Source organism: Aspergillus aculeatinus, assembly GCF_003184765.1.
Source record: "Aspergillus aculeatinus CBS 121060 unplaced genomic scaffold BO66scaffold_12, whole genome shotgun sequence".
In the NCBI taxonomy this organism is placed as follows: Eukaryota; Fungi; Ascomycota; class Eurotiomycetes; order Eurotiales; family Aspergillaceae; genus Aspergillus; species Aspergillus aculeatinus.
This window is the reverse complement of record NW_020291481.1, coordinates 298751-316195: the sequence shown is the minus strand read 5'-3', so window position 1 is coordinate 316195 and position 17445 is coordinate 298751. Positions and strand designations below refer to the sequence as shown.

The 17445-nt window shown below is 54.6% G+C and overlaps 7 protein-coding genes across 7 annotated transcripts; 3 read left to right on the top strand and 4 right to left on the bottom strand.

Moving 5' to 3' along the window:
* Window positions 1-43: 43 nt before the first annotated feature.
* BO66DRAFT_418893 (ubiquitin-ribosomal 40S subunit protein eS31 fusion protein) lies at window positions 44-1015 on the bottom strand. The gene is made up of 3 exons (XM_025649770.1): window positions 624-1015; window positions 266-546; window positions 44-199 (listed from the first exon to the last, which is right to left on the bottom strand). Exons 1-3 carry the CDS (start codon window positions 715-717, stop codon window positions 110-112), a joined length of 465 nt encoding a protein of 154 aa, XP_025506173.1. The 5' UTR covers window positions 718-1015; the 3' UTR covers window positions 44-109.
* A 359-nt stretch (window positions 1016-1374) lies between these two features.
* Window positions 1375-2113, top strand: BO66DRAFT_33506 (uncharacterized protein). Its single transcript, XM_025644230.1, has one exon. It carries the CDS (start codon window positions 1491-1493, stop codon window positions 1887-1889), a length of 399 nt encoding a protein of 132 aa, XP_025506172.1. The 5' UTR covers window positions 1375-1490; the 3' UTR covers window positions 1890-2113.
* Window positions 2114-4922, top strand: ace2 (putative C2H2 transcription factor (Swi5)). The gene is made up of 3 exons (XM_025644213.1): window positions 2114-2268; window positions 2352-3114; window positions 3176-4922. Exons 2-3 carry the CDS (start codon window positions 2421-2423, stop codon window positions 4828-4830), a joined length of 2349 nt encoding a protein of 782 aa, XP_025506171.1. The 5' UTR covers window positions 2114-2268; window positions 2352-2420; the 3' UTR covers window positions 4831-4922.
* Window positions 4923-6060: 1138 nt separating this feature from the next.
* Window positions 6061-7543, bottom strand: BO66DRAFT_409669 (RMD1 family protein; the record flags this gene model as incomplete). Its single annotated transcript, XM_025649199.1, has 2 exons — window positions 6061-7131; window positions 7223-7543. The coding sequence occupies 2 exons, from the start codon at window positions 7541-7543 to the stop codon at window positions 6061-6063; spliced, it is 1392 nt and encodes a 463-aa protein (XP_025506170.1).
* A 353-nt stretch (window positions 7544-7896) lies between these two features.
* On the top strand, window positions 7897-12686 carry BO66DRAFT_469671 (CLH domain-containing protein). Its single transcript, XM_025652741.1, has 4 exons — window positions 7897-8336; window positions 8391-8417; window positions 8473-11839; window positions 12012-12686. Exons 1-4 carry the CDS (start codon window positions 7989-7991, stop codon window positions 12314-12316), a joined length of 4047 nt encoding a protein of 1348 aa, XP_025506169.1. The 5' UTR covers window positions 7897-7988; the 3' UTR covers window positions 12317-12686.
* A 266-nt stretch (window positions 12687-12952) lies between these two features.
* On the bottom strand, window positions 12953-13966 carry BO66DRAFT_469670 (uncharacterized protein; the record flags this gene model as incomplete). The annotated part of the gene is made up of 4 exons (XM_025652740.1): window positions 13756-13966; window positions 13644-13703; window positions 13555-13581; window positions 12953-13488 (listed from the first exon to the last, which is right to left on the bottom strand). The coding sequence occupies exons 1-4, from the start codon at window positions 13823-13825 to the stop codon at window positions 12953-12955; spliced, it is 693 nt and encodes a 230-aa protein (XP_025506168.1). The 5' UTR covers window positions 13826-13966.
* A 2176-nt stretch (window positions 13967-16142) lies between these two features.
* BO66DRAFT_33403 (uncharacterized protein) lies at window positions 16143-16780 on the bottom strand. The gene has a single exon (XM_025644192.1). It carries the CDS (start codon window positions 16595-16597, stop codon window positions 16208-16210), a length of 390 nt encoding a protein of 129 aa, XP_025506167.1. The 5' UTR covers window positions 16598-16780; the 3' UTR covers window positions 16143-16207.
* Window positions 16781-17445: the final 665 nt, after the last annotated feature.

Here is a 17445-nt window from a genome sequence, read left to right as displayed (position 1 = left end):
CCATACACCTCACATATCCAACCCTGCAACCTTCACTGTCCTAGTTCCACGGGGAAAATCGAAGCACATCCAGCTGGAGCGAAAGATAGGCGACTTGTCAAAGGCCAATTTACTTGGACTCGTCGAAGACGTAGGTGAGGTGGCACTTGCCGCAGTACTGGCGGTTGTGCATGGCAGCCATGAAGATACCGGCACCGCACTGTGTTGGAGGAACGAAATTAGTCAACTGGGTCGAAGAGTGATAGGAAAAAATGGGCAAACATACCTCGGGGGAGGGGCACTCGCGGCGAAGACGCTCGATCTTGCCATCACCGTCGACCTTGTAGTACTTGAGGACGGCGAGCTTGGTCTTCTTGTGCTTGTGCTTGATCTTCTTGGGGGTGGTGTAGACCTTCTTCTTGCGCTTCTTACCACCACCACGGAGGCGGAGCACGAGGTGGAGGGTGGACTCCTTCTGGATGTTGTAGTCCGAAAGAGTACGGCCGTCCTCGAGCTGCTTACCAGCGAAGATCAGACGCTGCTGGTCCGGGGGGATACCCTCCTTGTCTAGATTGGGGGGGATATGTTAGTGGATATTGTCCTTCCAAAATGAATAGCGCATTTTTTTTGCCGAATAGACTCACCCTGGATCTTGGACTTGACATTGTCAATGGTGTCGGAGGACTCCACCTCAAGGGTGATAGTCTTACCCGTAAGGGTCTTGACGAAGATCTGCATCTTGATGAAGGTCTGATAGCAAGGGCGACAGTTAGTTCTTGTGCCTCGTTTGGGGACGGCCTCTGTGAAAAGAGATTTTTTCCAGAAAAATGTTCATCCCCTCATCATCCTGCAGGCTTCTTTTTCGCCTCCCGAATCATCTCACACAGAAACAAGATTTGCACAGTGCGAGCTGAAACGAAGGGGATACAGAAAGGGGGCATGGATGAGGATGAACATCCTGTGATCGCCTCTCTCTCAAGGCAAGTGTAGGGGGCGTTCAACTAACCTCGACAAGACTTGTCTTCCTAAACCTTCAGTGACGATCGTGAGGGAGAAATATCTATGGTGGAGGCCGTTCGTTAAAATCGGTTGTGCGATCACGTGGATTGGAGTTGCCTGTTCGAGGTTAGTGCTCCTGTAATCGGATAATCCGCCCTCCGGGTACTCACAGTCAGGTGATCAGGATCACTATCATGTGACTATCCTCGATCCCCAGCCTCTCTCTCCAGGCTCTGCGTCATTGCTGCCTGAAAGGTCCGGCGCCCAGTCCGCTGGGGGCATCTTCCCGTCGGCAAAAGCCCCGGAAACGATATCCAGCTTATCCAGCTTATCCACTCCACTCAGTTTCGAAGCACAAATGATATCGTCATCACCGTCAGCATTCCCTCTTTCCTTCACCCCCCCCCCCCCCCCTCACCCTGCCTCAGCTGCAAGATTACTCATGATCATTCAAAGCGCAGGAGGATTGGCGTCAATTATTTGAAGAACTATTGCAGAGATAGGGAGCGTCAATGAAGTACTCAGTAATAACGTTTCGAACCCTCACTGCCCACAGGCGGCTTCGATCCGCGACAGGATGGAACTGCCATCGGGAGCTGAACCGCGGTGCAGCCGGCGTCTGGAACTCTGGATCGCGCAGGGGAACACACCCAGGATCACAGATAAAACCGGCTCCTTGCAGGGCCCGATCAACTTACGGCCTAAAGATGCTAAAAGTGCTAAAAGTGCGTTCGGACCAGGGCGCGATCCACTGCACTGGCGGGCTTCCATGCCAAGGGGCGCTGGTTGTCCTGACGCCTCAACCCAGCCGCGTTGCTACGCCAACGCCGCCATTTGTTGATCTGAACCGTGGTCGGTGGATCGGGATAGCTTCATCATCTCCATCCACCTACCTTGGTTCCCACCTCTAAATACCCTTAGACATCCTTTGTCTTGTCTCTCCCCCAGCCTTCCTGCCTCCGTTAACCCCGGAGCTTCAAGACCGTTTCGCAATCGCGACAGGAAAGCTCTAGAACCTACAAAAAAAAGAAGGCTGCTTCGGCTGCATCTTCCACTGCATTGACGATCTAGAAGGACCACCGCCAGAACCCACTTTGCATAGATCTGACGCACAGTCTACTTTGATACTTTGAAACTCTCTCTGTCTCTTCCATCTGTCCTGCCCTAGCTTAAACACCTAGACTTCTGCGCGCGTGAGTTCCTTTCTACAAGAGATCACCGACTGACACAATTCCAGGGCGGTTTACTACCATCTGCTTGGCCCAGCCTTCTGGCTAGCGCTGCGAAGAGGTTGGTACTCCTATGCTGAATGATGTTTTTATGGCTCGCGCATTAGCTTTGGTCCAGCAGGCTTACACCTTTATAACCTGCAGAAGAAGTCGGTCAAGTCATCGGCTCAACAATTGCGACCAGCGCGCGAAGATTCCAGTTCTTTCCCCATCATGCTGTCTGCACCGCACAGCAACTATCAAGAACGACATCGTCAACATCGGAGACAGATCTCAACGCCATCCGCTCTTGATGCCGTTAAACCTCCAACTCTTCCCGCACAGGCAATGCACCGATTTCACGCTCATCGTCGAGGCCAAAGCTTCGATGCGCGCGCTATGCGCGTTCAGCGATCGCAGTCCATGCAAGATGGTACCATCACTACTAATGTAACAGTACCGCAACAGCACCCAACCATGTTGGCGCCCGCTCAAGACCACCGCTTTCTCCAAGTCGCGCAGCCAACTTTCCCCCACCATCCCGCGCCCATGCCCATGATGGCTGAATGCCAGGCTTTCCCTCAAGAAGACTTGCAATCCTTCGCCGCTCGTCAAAGCCAAGGAGGCCAACCAAACATGCCTTACATGAACGCAAACTTTATCAAGGTCGAAAGCCAACCAATGAACATGTCGCTCAACCTCATGCAACAGCAGCAGCAGCTCCAGGATGCGAAACTGTCTTGTCAAGCGTCCTTGGAGGGCCAAATCTTGGACAATGGAGCTTGGGATGTCTACCAACAGAACAATATCGCTGCAGCATTCCAGCAGCAACAAGCTAATGCCATGGTAATGGACGCAAGACGACTGTCGGCGGCACCTGCCATCAGTCAGCCGCACCCAGTGCATGCGCCAAAGCTTAGCAACGGACGTAAGTCCCCGAAGATATTTGTCCGTCTCAATATGGCTCGAGGCTCTGACTAGTCGTGCAGAATATGCCCAGATCACACCTGCGGCCACCCCCTTCAAGCAAACAGTGGGCCTTGCGCACTACAATCCGGACATTCAACCTTCCCCAACTAAGGAGCAAAGCCTCTCCGTGTCCGGTTCCGCGCAGGCGTCGTACATGCAGCGCGCGAAGTCTCTCCAAGGAGTAGTCGGAACTACGTTCTCCCAGCAGAAGTTTAACATGCCCTCTCCCCCTACTACAGCATCTTTTGAAGTGGATACCTTTGATACTTTTGACTATGAGCAGGGTTCTAACATCGAAGTTCCTAAGTCTGAGAGTCTGTCGCAAGGGCCGTTTGCCTCGTCGTCATCAGCCTCGTCGTCCTTCGCCTCGTCACCAGAGCTCGCCGCCATGCCATGTCCTGAGGATGGCAGCGGAAAGGCACAGAAGCTCCCGATCTATCCTGCGACCCCCAACCGTGTGAATCACCGGAAGACCCCGAGCGCAACCCCTAGCACCGCAGCCAAGCCAAAGCTCTCGCCGCGGGTCGCAACTATCGATAGTCTCAACCTAGACGCTCGCGTACAGGCATCAATCAAAGAAACCGGTGTCACCATCGACGAGATTGCGTCTTATATCCACGGCCCGGACCCCGAAGACGGCAAATGGGTATGCTTGCACCCCGGGTGCGGACGTCGCTTCGGCCGCAAAGAGAACATCAAATCGCATGTGCAAACCCACCTCGGGGATCGGCAATACAAATGCGACCACTGCAACAAGTGCTTTGTCCGTGGTCACGATCTGAAACGGCATGCGAAGATTCACACCGGCGACAAGCCCTACGAATGCCTGTGCGGTAATGTGTTCGCGAGACACGATGCGTTGACGCGACACCGACAGCGTGGTATGTGCATTGGTGGCTACAAGGGCATCGTGCGCAAGACTACGAAGCGTGGTCGTCCCAAGAAACATCGGCCCGAGATGGATGAGAGACAGGACAAAGCAGCCCGAACCCGTCAGCGTATCGCCGAAAAGGGGTCTTTTGATTCCTCTGCTTCCGACTCCTCGCGCAGCACCCCTCCGTCTGATGTCTTCGAAAGTATGAGCCTTCACGGGTCGAGCCCCTCGGAGGAAATGCCGGTTTTCAGCAACCCTAACTACTCACTGCCTCCGGAAGTATTCACCTTCACACCGCCCGCGTCTCCAGGCCACAGCACCGGGAACAAGCCGTCTCCGGCCCAAAGCCACCGATCGCTAAGCCCTACCACCGAGGACGAAATGCTGCCTTCGCCGATCAAGCAACCCCTGCACCGATTGATGTCCGACTCCAGCCTTCCCTACCTGTCGGATCCCGAGTCGTGTACCTACACCGATGGCTCCGGCTCAGTCACCAATGGTCTCTCTTCCCCGCATTCCGCCCCAACTCTGACCGATTCGTCCGCTGGCTCCGAGCTTGATATCTTCATGAGTCAAGAATCGGCTGCGACGTTCGCTAAGCAAGAATTCAGTGACCTGACTGAAACAGACATGGCCGCCTTCCCCGATTACGTGAACACGGCGACCTTCGAGACCGGAATGGATCTCTTCCCCGCGAAAGGCTATCCTTCGGGGCCTGCCATGGGTGACGATTTCTTCTTCCAGTTCCAAGTGGACGAGCAAGCCGCCGACGCCGTGACCAAGGAATTCTTCATGGATTGAAAAAGATACAGACGACAGCTACGATCACGATCTCGAGGTGAATTTATAACGACCAAACCAGCAATTTGACGACGCGATGACCTCAGGCTAACGCCCCATGTGCAACAAGACTCTTGACGATTTAGGACTGAACGATTTGGAACCATGCATATAAGATATGACCCCTTTGCCTTTTGCCCTTACCTATCTAAAGACCGAGACGACCCGAACATATGTGTACAATGTTTCCCACGAAGAACCCCTCCACCCCCCTAACCTCTGACTTCGTTTCTGAACCACTTCGATTGATTTTTTACCTGTGACAAAAGAAAATGTTTTGCTTCGCTGCTGCTCCTTTCCTGTTCCGTGTCTATCCCGGACGACCGACTCTCGCTCTTCGAACTTGCAAAAAAACCTGATTCTATGATTTGATGCTTTGCAAACGAAATCCATGTACGACCAACCCCCACCCACCCCCTCAGGACTTGTGGAAATATGCCCTTTTGCCAATTTACGGAGTTCTTTTTCTACAGGTCGTCCCTTCGTTTTTGTTGAATGCCTTTTATGTGTGGATTTTTCCGAAATGAACTTTGAGATTTATGCTATTTTGTGGATTTGAGAAACCTCCTTCTTAAGATTCTGTGTCCCTTATTCGAATGTTGATTTGATCTGATCTGATTTCTCGAAACGAAACTCTGTTCTTCTACCCTTTTTTTCTCTTCTTCCTGTGCTATTCTGATTCCGTTGTGCTCCACAATACCTCTCTGTTCATGTTGTTTTGTGTATGCGGAATGGGATGGAATGGGATTTTCCTTTCTTCTGGAGGCATTAATGCGAGATTTAACGAAAAGACCTCGGACACTCGTTTTTCTTATTTTGTGTGTATTTGAAGCTTCTTTACTTTACCGTGAATTTCTTTACGAATCTACTAATCAATTCTTTGATCATTGATGCCATTCTGTCTCGTCCAGTGTGGTAATAGCTCATTGCTTCATTGGGCCGTGCGCTGGGCCAAGGAGGCGGCATTGCTATGGTTCTTTGCGATGATCCACCCACCCTGGCGGGTGTTCCATTTTACTCGTACGAGTACTTCTGTATGCAATTAGGAGAAAATGTCTTACGCCATATTCGCAAAGTTGTACAACGAGAGTGGAGTCCGTGTTGAGGGTATCGCAAGTAGTCGAGTTGGATTGTCATAATGTATGTACAGTACATGAGTTGAGGGGGTTTTGTTTTCAATGCTGGGCCCCCTCAGTCCGAACCAGCTTCGTTGGATTGCTTCTTCTCCTTCTCCTTCTCCTTCTCCTGCTCGTGGACGCGTTCCTTCCATAGCCGGAGGACCTCGAATCCCACCTCGACGGCAATGAGCAGGATGATGATCCATTCCAGGCGCAGGCCGTGCGTCTCGCTGAGCCGCTCCCGCAGCACGCTGGCGATCTCCTGGGCGTAGTCCATCTTCTCGTTCAGCAGCTTGATGCGGATGCCCACGTCGAGCGCCCGCCCGACCTGCTCATAGTACCCCTCCAGCCCCAGTTCATGCCGACTGTCCCAGAAGATGTCCGGCAGGGAATCGGTCAGCTCGGAGTAGAGGTTCAGCTGCGCGCGCACGCTGAGGAGCTGGCCCGTCTTGCGGAGGATGAAGTCGCGGGTGAACGGGAGGCGCGAGCCCTGGGAGAGCAGGGTGGGGATGGGCCGCGTGGACTCGAAGTAGTTGGAGAGCAGGGACTCCAGCACGGCCAGCTTGGTGCTCCGCGCCAGCCCGGACGAGAAGGCCACCTTGGTCAGCACCGTATCCACCGACTGCTGCCGCCGCGCCGAGGCCGTTCCCAGGTTGTTGTTGTTGCTGTTGCTGTTGCTGTTGCTGTTGTTGTTGTTGTTGTTGTTGTTGTTGTTGTCCGGCCGTGCACCGAAGCTCGGGGCCGGTTTCGTCCCCAGCACGATCGTGTCGCCCTTGATGCTGCTGTTCTCCCGCTGCGGATCCTCCACGTATTCCAGGTCCTCCGTCTCCAGCTCGTCCACGTGGGCGCCCCGCGCGGCCGCCAGCAGCGTCCGCGTCGCCAGGAACGAGGTGAACGCCTCCGGCAGCGACCACGCCACCACCGTCCCGGACGGGAAGACGAACAGATCTCCGACCTCGTCCGGCGCCAGGTCCGACGCGTTGGGGTTGCTCACCCGCCGGATCGAGTCCAACGGCACCTGCACGTGCACCACCTGCGGATACAGACCGGTCTCGTAGGGGTCCGGCTCATAGCCTTTCAACTGGAGAATCTCGCGCACTTGGTGGATGTCGAATTGTTCGGCCACGGCGTAGGCGGTGATTGTCTTTATGCACCAGAGATTTAAATAAAAGTTAGCGATACCATGAACCCGGGGGTGGGGGAAAGACGGAGGGCCGGAGGGCTGGAAAAAATACCTTGACCTTGTATAACCCCTGCTCCCTGAGTTGGGCTTTCGATAGGATTCCGTCCTTAGACCGTTGCGCCTCAACGGCAACCCGCCGCAGCGATGTCTGTGCCGCTGGCGTCCGGCTGCTCCTCTTTCGCTGCTTTGGACCCTCGAACTGGAGTTGCTCTTCGGCATTCTCGCCATTTCTGGACTGCTTCTGCGCGAGAGAAGCATGTGTAGAGAAGGTCTGTTTGCGTCGAGGAAGAGCGCCCAAGAGAGGTGAGGCTTGCAGATATTGGCTTCGGGGCTGTTGCGTAAACCTAGCAGCCACCGAGGGCCAATAACTCATGGAACCGACATAATAGGGTCGAGCGAACATGCTAACGCCGCTGATGACAGAGCCAGGGAGACCGGGATTGTGTCGCTAAGTAGTGAGTAGTGCCATACCAGACCGTTGCGACGGTTTTGGTGTGGGTGTGGCCTGATAGTGCAATGCTTGATTGTTTGACAACGATCGATTATTGATTGAATGATGAGCGAACCGGAGAGAAGAGCTTACTCATCAGGGCGGTCGAAGCATTTAAGATGATGATGATGATGCAGTTGGGTTAGCTTGCGACTAACCCGATCGGGGTATTACCTATACTACTCCTCGGGCGACCCGACCGGGTTCTAGCTCCGTCTACCACTTGACCGCCGCGGCTGGGCTGGGAATCTGGGATGCTTCTCCCCCCCTACACAGGCGCCCCAGTCTTCACAGAGCAGAGCTACAGCTCCCGCATTAGGCTCTCGCCATGGACGCGCCTGGCGCGACAGAGGCAACCGGGACTGTCCGCCAGGACGGTCACCCTCCCGACTCTCACCTTAGCCGAACCACATCCGAGGACAGGAAACACCGCTCCCAGCCTGCTGAGCTGGACGAGACGGACCACGGTCACAACGACGAAGGAACAGAAAGCGAAACCGAAGCTGGAGATGATTACCATGAGGAAGACGACGACGATGACGATGACGATGACGACTCGGATGAAGACGAGGACGAAGAACCACGTCTCAAGTATGCGTACCTGACCAAGCACCTCGGGGCGGTGTATCGCAACGGAGATGCAACAAGCGCCTTCCTAGCTGCTGGGGACAAGATGGTAAGATCGTACACCGGAGCTGACAAGAAGAAAACATGCTAAGTGAACGTCTAGGTAATTGGCTCGCATAATGGAAACATCGTGAGTTGGTCGTTGTCCGGGGTCGGGATCATGCGAACACTGACAAGCTCCGCAGCATGTACTGTCGGTTCCTCAATTGCGTTCTCTTCGTGTGTACCACGCGCACTCAGCGAGTATCACCTCAGTCTCCATCTCGCCCTACCCTCCTCCTTTACCAAACGTGAGACCCGAGTATTTTGGCCGATTCGCAGATGACCCAGATTACGCCTCCTCCAAATTATCCTCCGGCGCCGCTAGCCTGCGTGGCAGACAAAGAACGAACCAACCGGCCATCCCTTCGACGCCTTCCAACTCAATCTACATCGCGACATCCTCCATCGACGGGAATGTCTGCGTTGCATCTTTGCTCGATTCGAAAGACGTCCTTTTGCGGAACTTCGGGAGACCCGTTCAAGCCGTCGCATTGTCGCCGGAGTACAAGAGTGATAGGACATATTTGTCGGGAGGCAGGGCGGGTGATCTTATCCTGACTGTCGGGGGCCGAGTCGGGGTGAGCACAAACTCGACGACCATGGGCGGCGCTGCGGCCGCCGCCTCGAGCTGGCTTGGGTCGATAGGCCTCGGGGCCAACACTGGGAAGGACACCGTGTTGCACGGAGGCGAAGGTGCCATTAGCACGATCAAGTGGTCCTTGTCGGGTAAATATGTTGTGTGGGTCAACGAGGAGGGCATCAAAATCATGCGATCAAACCTGCACCTCGATTCGTCTGACGCGGAGTTCGCTTGGAAGCGCATCAGCCATATCGATCGTCCCAACCGTCCCGGCTGGGAGGAAATGGTCAGCGTGTGGAAAGCACACGCTGAGTGGGTGGACGAAAACTCCCTGGACCTTGATGACAGCCTGCAAACCAAGGGAGGCGTAACTCACACTGAAAGCTCGGCACCGACCCATCCAACAATCGTCACAGAGAAAGTGGAAAAGCTGGTCGTGGGATGGGGCGGTACCGTCTGGGTCATTGAGGTATACCCTGATAGACCAAGCAAGAATAACAGAGATCACAAAATTGGATCGGTGGAGGTAACCAGAATTCTACGGACCGACTGTGTCATCTCTGGGATCTCCTTGTTTACACCAAAACTTCTAGTCGTCCTTGCGTACATGGAAGCAGAACAGGAGTCATCCGAAGACGACCGCAGCAAGCATGGTGGTCGTCAAACTGGAACGCGTCGTCGCCCTCGAGGCCTGGAGCCAGAGCTTCGAATCATTGATCTTGAAACGGAGACTGAGCTCAGTGCCGATAGCCTTTCAACGAGTCGCTTTGAGACCCTCACTTCCTCAGACTACCACATGTGTATCCTGCCCCCATGGAAAACGAGCGTACCTGCTTCGCAGCGGGGAGCTCTAGAGACTATAGGAAACGGTCTCTGGGATGCTACATTCTATCCGGTGCGGCTTTTCAACTCTGGGGCTAGTATTCGCAGTACGACCAGCAGTGGCGACAAGGGCTCCAGTAGGGCGCCGAGCATTTTTGCCTCACGACGAGTACCCGCGGAGGAGCCTCTTTCCAAAGAGATCCAGGACATGGCAGGGAGCATTGGACCCAAGATCCTGGTGCACAGCCCGTATGATTGCGTGGTTGCGTTGAAGAGAGATCTTGCGGACCGATTGGCCTGGCTGGACGCACATGAGAAATACGAGGAAGCATGGACATTGCTCAAGGAACATCCCGAAGCAGCCGGGTCCGGGAGCGAGATGAACGACACTATACCCGGAACGCCTTCGATATCCCAAGGAAGCTTTGGGGAATCGTTCATCGACGATGCAGCTTCTGTCATCACCACAACTGCTCGAACGACCGCATCCGCCGCAGAGCAAGAGAAGCGTCGCATTGGAGAACTGTGGATCGAGCAGCTGGTCGAGCAAGACCAGTGGCCTGAAGCCGCCGAGGTTTGCACGAAAGCGCTCGACACTACACACCGATGGGAGCATTGGGCCTGGAAGTTCGTTGAAAAGGATAAGTGGGATGAGATCTCCCCTGTGCTGCCCCTGAACATGCGCCCGCCGTTATCTGCGAACCTCTATGAGACCATACTCAGTCATTACGTGGAGCACAACCGGCCCAAGTTCAGCGAGCTGGTCGACGAGTGGCCGTTCGACCTCTTCGACGCGAACAATGTTGCGACAGCGGTGGAGGAGCAACTCAGCGAACTGACCACGGAGACGGATGACTGGCGGATCTTGTCCAAGTGTCTGGCCAAGTTGTACCTGGCGGGCGGCCACTATGGCGAGGCGCTCCATTGCTACATCCGCCTCCAAGACGCCGACACGGCGATGGCTCTGATCCGGGACCACCGTCTCCTCGACACCTTGACGGACGACATTCCCGCGTTCATCCTCATCCGAGTCTCCAAAGAGCAGCTGAAGTCGGCCCCCACGTCCGAGCTCGAGGAGCTCACAGCAGAGCCGATCAAGCTACTAGTGAGCGAAGCATACACTGGCATCGTGCGGCCAGATCTCGTCGTCGAGCAACTCCAAGCCGCCAACCGGCTTCTCTACCTCTACTTCTACCTCCGAGCCCTCTGGCGCGGCGAATCCCTGCCCCACGGCGTCGCCAAACCGCGGCGGGGCCATTTCGCCCACATCCGCGACGCCGCCAGCAAGCTCGCGGCGGACGAAGGCAAGGCGCTCGTAGACAACTTCGCGGACACGGCCGTCGAGCTGTTCGCCGACTACGACCGGCCGTTGCTCATGGAGTTCCTGCAGACCAGCACGGCGTACGCCTTCGACCTGGCGGTCAACATCTGCGAGACGCGCCACTTCACACTCGAGCTCATCTACCTGCTCTCGAAGACGGGCCAGACGAAACGCGCGCTGAACCTCATCCTTGCCGACCTCGAGGACGTCTCGCAGGCCATTCAGTTCGCCAAGGCCCAGAACGAGCCCGACCTCTGGGAGGACCTCCTCGACTACTCGATGGACAAGCCGCGCTTCATCCACGGTCTCCTTGTCGAGGCCGGCACCGCCATCGACCCCATCAAGCTCGTCCGCCGCATCCCGAGCGGCCTCGAGATCGAGGGGCTTCGCGACGGCCTCACCCGCATGATCCGCGAGCACGACCTCCAGGCCAGCATCAGCCAGGGCGCCGCCAAGGTCCTCCAGAGCGAGGTCGCCGTCGGCATGGACACCCTGCGCCGCGGCCAGCGCCGGGGCATCAAATTCAACATCATCGAGGAGGAAGGCTCCAAGCGGCCCGTCACCGCCGGCACCATAGGAACCACCGTTTCTGCTGCTGCTGCTGCCACCACCGCGGCCGCCACCAGCGACACCATCACTGAAAAATCCACCAACACCACCATCCCAGCAACAGCAGCAGCAGCCGCAGCAGCAGGACCCACACAGTCATCAGCTTCTTCCATATCTTCCTCTACCGCCTCCCCAGCCGGTCGTTGCGCAGGGTGTAGTCGCCCCTTCCGCGCTAATGGTATATGCCCCCCCTCCCAACCCCCTGTACCTACCTTATACCTAAAAGCTCCCAACAACCATACCCTCCCTCCCCATTCACCCACCAACCCCCCCCCCCTCCCAAGAAATAGACACAAAAGAAGGGAAAAACAAACCAACGCAGAATGCTAACTTCTCATCATGTCAAACAGAAAAAGAAATCCTCGTGGGCTTCGCCTGCGGCCACGTCTTCCACCTTTCGCACATCCACCAAACCGCCTCGCCGTCCACGAACAACAGTAGTCCGACCACCCCCTACAGCCGGTCGGCCGTGCACACGCCGCGGCCGTTCTCGCCGTCGCGCACCATCACCCTCGAGGACATTTCGACGGCGACCTCGAGGACGGTCGGCCCCAAGGTGACGACCGCGCGGTTGCTGCGCGACCGGGTCGGTGAGGGCTGTCGCATATGTACGCTGGCCAAGGAGCTGGATGCCATTGGGGATTCGGACGCGTAGGCGTAGAGGCAGGCAGGCAGGCAGGCAGGCAGGCAGGCAGGCTGTCTTAGTCTCGTGCATTGGGGATAAACCCCTCATGAATGAGGGGTCGGTGAGGTTTCTCGACTCGAGTTTGCCCTTTGGATCGGATTGGCTTCAGGTGGGGGCGAGTGGCTACTGAGACAACGATCCTGACGTCAAGCAACTGTCTGCAGCTTCACAGCTGCACCCTCCTAACGCCATACAGCTACTTGAACGGAGGGGTAGCCATGATCGAGGTGGTATTGGTCGAGTACGTCAACCGATCAGTACGGTTTCTAAGAGACGACACGCCTAGGCCATGTATGTTTATTATTTAGGAGATACCCATGGTAGCAAGGAATTACTGTGCGAGCAACGTCCAGGTCTGACGACTTTTTTCTCAAATTAAATTAGGCGGCGACCAACCGCTTCAACTAGCAAGTGGCAGCAGAAATAATCCTGGGAGCGACAAACGTTACGCCTTGCGTCCCGACATGAGACAAATAAAGAGAAAATAGAAGCACCAGATGTCCGACAGCAAGGGGGAATCAGGCTCAGTCACACGGGGTGTCCGTGCCCGAGTCCCCCAGCGTACGAGCCACCGATGAAATAGCACTAGAGCATCGAAAGGACCCCTTAGATACTCAAGAAGATAACGAAAGTTGCTGCGAAGGCCAGAAGAGCAGCACGCAGGCCACCATTACCGGCAGCCTCGCTCGAAGGCGGCGCGGTGGTGTGAGTTCCACTGGCGGCCGAGGAGGTACCGTGGGTGGTGGTCAGAGTGGTAGCAGAGTGGGTGACGTCCTGCACACTAGACGAGACAGGGGAAGCCGAGTGAGAGGTGGTGCTGGGCAGACTTCCAGTCTCCTTGGTGTTTGAGGTTGGGCTGGGAGCTGCCTCGGTCTGGGAAGTCACGGGGGGCTGCGCCGAAGTCTGTCCAGTAGTGCCAGGCACCGAGGTAGGAGAAACTCCCTCGGGCTTCGAAGTCACAGGAGGCTGCACCACAGTACCAGGCACAGTAGTGGGATGAGTGGGAGGAACACTCTGGGTCTCCGAGTGACTCGAAGCCTGACTAGTGGGGTTGGCAGGAGTGCCCGTCGCGGGTGGGTTCGCGGGACCAGTAGTGGAGATCACCGAGGTCGAAGTCTCACAGATGGTCTTGATGATGGTCACTATGAGAATGAAGGGAGTTAGAATCTATGCTGAGGGCTTTGGACGAACGAGTCAGGAAAACATACCGTCGCGGGGATCGTGCTCATGCATGGCTGCGGGGGTAGAATAGTCAGAACAGCTGACTTCAGGCTTCTTTCTGTGACTGATAACTTACCAAGAGGAATGGCAATGAAGGACTCATCGTCGTGCACTGTTCCAACGGCACCGAAGGTTTCTAGCAGAGTGTTAGCTAAAACCGTTGATAAAGGTGGTCAGAAGGCACTTACCGGAAGCCAGAGTCAGGGTCGCAAGGAACCCGATGGTCAACAAGACCGCGAACTTGAACGGGGCGAGCATTTTGATAAAAAGGGAAGTTTACGGTCGAGAGAAGGATGAAGTCAACGAGCGAGGTGATCAAGATTCAAGCCTGGAGGCTGAGATAGACTGGAACGAGTGTGGATGGAGGTAGCGAGCGTGAGAGGTGATGGGACGGGGGATGGGCGGGAGGAAAGAAGAGATGGAGGATGAAGAGAACGAAGAAGGAGAGAAAGAGAGAAGATAAACAACAGCAGCAAGTCAGGTGTCGCAGTGAATGTGCATGTGGGTGTTATTGTGGTGATCCCAATTAGGAAAGGGGCACCAAGCACCTCTGCTCAGGGAGTATCACAAAGAGAGGGAGGCGGCCAATAGCCAGTCAGCAGTGAGAGACATGCCTTCATTCACTCCAAGACACGCAGCCAATGTCGGTTCTGGCTGGAGAAGAGCGCAAGAAGACTGAAACCGCATCAGAATGTATAGATGTACGGGATGACTGCGGTCTCTACAGTGCATTCAGCGCTTTGCACTGAGAAACAGTACTTGCAGCATTTAAAGCATTTACCAGCAGGTAGCGATTATGCATGCAATCCAGAGATAATTATAGAATGAGCACTTGCAGATGTCAAAGGCATTGTCAGTGCACATGCAGGTGATCTCTACGATAGGTCAAAAGTACTCTCTGCTTACTTATACTTCACTTCTCGGTGATACAAGTCACTGGATGAAACCTAAGTTATACCTCTATTCTAATTCTAGGGGTACAGTACAGTAATTCTCCATTTGATCGGAAAGAATAAGCTTAACAGCAGCCGAGCTCCACGGCAGCTAAGCTCAAACTGGTCAAAGAACCCTGCCACTGGCACTATACGAGGAACCACCGGGGGAACCACCAGGCACTGCCGAACAGAAGAACCAAACAGTACCCAACAGTACGTCAGCGGTGGCTGGTGAGTCTGTCTCATCTTGTCTTGCCCTCTGCTCGGATTATTCTGCCAACGTGCCCCCCTGTAGCTCAGGCCAAGCTCCTCGGAGCAATCGGCAAGAAAATACCACCTCTCCCCGATTACTCGTCAACTTGTCCACCAGTTTCGTACCTTTTCGTACCCTTCCTCCCTTCCCCTCCTTACCGTCGCCGCTAATCCCCACTATTTATGACAGCTATGACATGACAATATGCAGCCATCTGCGTCTCATGCTTCCCGGAAAGCTTTTCCTTAGCGAATAGCTGGTCGATTCGCAACGAGGTTTCAAGCTAATCTCGTATCACGAAGAAACGGCAGGCCTGGATCGGTCTAGAATGTCCAGCTGCTCGAGCTGGCTGGGTATCAGCTCTGGCGGCTGGATGCATGGGGTCGATTGTCGGCACCGCTCCCATCACCCTGAGGTCCAACCGATCTGCCTTCTTTGTTCCGGCCCCAGGAATGTGAGTGCTATACGTCTCGATCGATAATAACACTAGAAGAACGATAGAGAATAGTGATCGAGAACCACATTTCATGGTTCTGTCAGCCTTTCTGAAGGCGGGTGGTTTCCGAAGAAAGGGTATGCATCAACCCGCCGCCACACAGCAAAATGCTCACCTTCAGGAGCTCAACCCCAACGCTTGAAGCTATTCCGAGTGACAGAACTTTGCAGTAACGGGAACGACCCACTCTTATACAGCACCATCGTTCCTCTCTTCACCCCCTACCCTTATGACCAGTGACCTCGAATCGTTCGTCGTTGTTCCTCAACAAATCTCCCTCTTGACGACATATCCAATCGCTTCCGCGATAGATCAGCAACGTTAGCTGCGGAGGTTATTGCAGATAAGCTACCGTCCCCACGGCTGCAGGTGTCACTATCCCCAAGACCGATCGACCAATCAATGGACGATCGAGCAGAGATCGAGCAGAAGAGTCTGACAGTCCACGATCTCCTGTGGCAAAACGGTCTCCTCTGCCCCCCTTCCCCCCAGACGTCTCTTTACGCACGTTTAAAATCAACCTTAAAGCCTAACGAGACCTACCCCCTCCGGTACCTGCAGGCCAAACCCGCCAGGAACGTTACCACCACCTGACAAGAAAGTTACTCTGAGTTCCGACGCTGTGGTTCCCGGACAAGCGACCACCTCGTGTCCGATGCTTCCGATAGATTGATAACCTCCCCCCTTCGGATGTATGAGGTGCAGCCCTAGCAAAGAATAATCAACACAATCTATAGGCGCCGGCTGACTGATCGGTTCACCACGAACTAGTTGGCTAGTTGATTTTCTGTTCCCCTGTCGATTACTCCTTCCGACTGCCGAGTAGATCCTACTCCAAGATCACTACCCCTACTTAGCGCGATCTTGCCTCACAATACAACACGCCTCATGGCAGCCAAAACTGCTTCACGCCTTTATTTCCAATGTCTCATTCCATGAGGAGTCGTCCCGAACCCTCAGGCATTCATTCCAGCACCACTGGGCGCCCCCGGCCAAGACAATACGAGCTGATACCAACGATACCCACCGCCCAGCGGTTCGGCGTTCGTAAGGCGTAAGCACGGTATGTAATTGGAATACCGCCAATACGCCCCTTCCTGCAGACCAAACGGCGCTAAACTGGGAGCAAAATTACCACAAGTGGAGACAAAAAAGCATCCCTCACACATCGGCACGATCCGTATGTGGAGTGGGGAATAATTTTCTCTCTCAGTCAGCCGCCGAGACCCAAGCACCACCGAGCCCACTCCCAGAGGGAAAAAAATCGGTGGGTTGCAGCGCACTGTGTCCGGATTTCCAAGGAACCTGACAGGAACTAGCAGAGCGAGTATGACGACATCGTACATTTCCGAGGTGCAAAAGGGCCAGATTTCCTCCCCCCTACCGAGTTTATGACGTCACTTTCAGGTCCAGCTGCCTCGCTCGCTCCTCTTGGGGGGGCCTGGAATTTCCCCTTCCCTCGTCCGCTCCCATCTGTTTTTCTCTTTTCCCACCCCGGGACTTAGGAAAGTGAGAAACAATTTGGAGGAGGAGCGGACAACAGAGAGATCGGGGGAGGGGGAAGGAGGGACGTGTCAGACCGAACAGAATTTTTTTTTTTTTTTGGGTTCTGGGTTTTTTTGCGAATTCAATCTGCGGAGTACCTTCCTTTTCTATTCTTTTCTTCCTGTACAGGAGTACGACTGTACATAGCAGTAAAATCCGGATTTCGCTCAGGGAACACATTCCCATTCCAATGCACTACTACCATTATCATCTGGATGTGAGACCTCCTCGTTGTATCGACAGTAGTGTGTACATATACATGTAACCCTAGTCCCAATAGTCCCCAAACGAACTTCCGCTTCCTGCGCGAAGATAAAACTAGAGTACTCGTACAGTATAACCAACACGGTCCGCTCTGATCCCTTTCCCCTCAAACCTCTCACACGAACCAGATTTTCAACCCCGTAAACAGAAGGAAAAAAAAAAAAAAAGACACGATCATCTATCCCCTCGCATCGAACCAGACGCGCCCTCCAAACGCAGAATTCCGAAACTAGACCTATGCCCAAATCGAGACAGCAACACCCCTCGATGCATTTGTTTACGAGTTACACACATACCAGTACATGAGTAGGAAAAGTGTGCTACTCCACGAGATCGGCACTATCGTTTCCGAGCGCAGCGATTGGTGGAAAGGCCCTTTCTCTTT

Excerpts from the sequence above, each read along its gene's own strand:
- BO66DRAFT_418893 (XM_025649770.1), bottom strand. The coding sequence starts at position 717 with ATGCAGATCTTCGTCAAGACCCTTACGGGTAAGACTATCACCCTTGAG. Across the intron at positions 547-623 it reads TGTCAAGTCCAAGATCCAGG|ACAAGGAGGGTATCCCCCCG; the intron begins GTGAGTCTATTC and ends CCCCCAATCTAG. Across the intron at positions 200-265 it reads GCGAGTGCCCCTCCCCCGAG|TGCGGTGCCGGTATCTTCAT; the intron begins GTATGTTTGCCC and ends CCTCCAACACAG.
- BO66DRAFT_469671 (XM_025652741.1), top strand. The coding sequence starts at position 7,989 with ATGGACGCGCCTGGCGCGACAGAGGCAACCGGGACTGTCCGCCAGGAC. Across the intron at positions 8,337-8,390 it reads TAGCTGCTGGGGACAAGATG|GTAATTGGCTCGCATAATGG; the intron begins GTAAGATCGTAC and ends GTGAACGTCTAG. Across the intron at positions 8,418-8,472 it reads GCTCGCATAATGGAAACATC|CATGTACTGTCGGTTCCTCA; the intron begins GTGAGTTGGTCG and ends CAAGCTCCGCAG.
- BO66DRAFT_33506 (XM_025644230.1), top strand. The coding sequence starts at position 1,491 with ATGAAGTACTCAGTAATAACGTTTCGAACCCTCACTGCCCACAGGCGG.
- ace2 (XM_025644213.1), top strand. The coding sequence starts at position 2,421 with ATGCTGTCTGCACCGCACAGCAACTATCAAGAACGACATCGTCAACAT. Across the intron at positions 3,115-3,175 it reads GCCAAAGCTTAGCAACGGAC|AATATGCCCAGATCACACCT; the intron begins GTAAGTCCCCGA and ends CTAGTCGTGCAG.
- BO66DRAFT_33403 (XM_025644192.1), bottom strand. The coding sequence starts at position 16,597 with ATGTACGATGTCGTCATACTCGCTCTGCTAGTTCCTGTCAGGTTCCTT.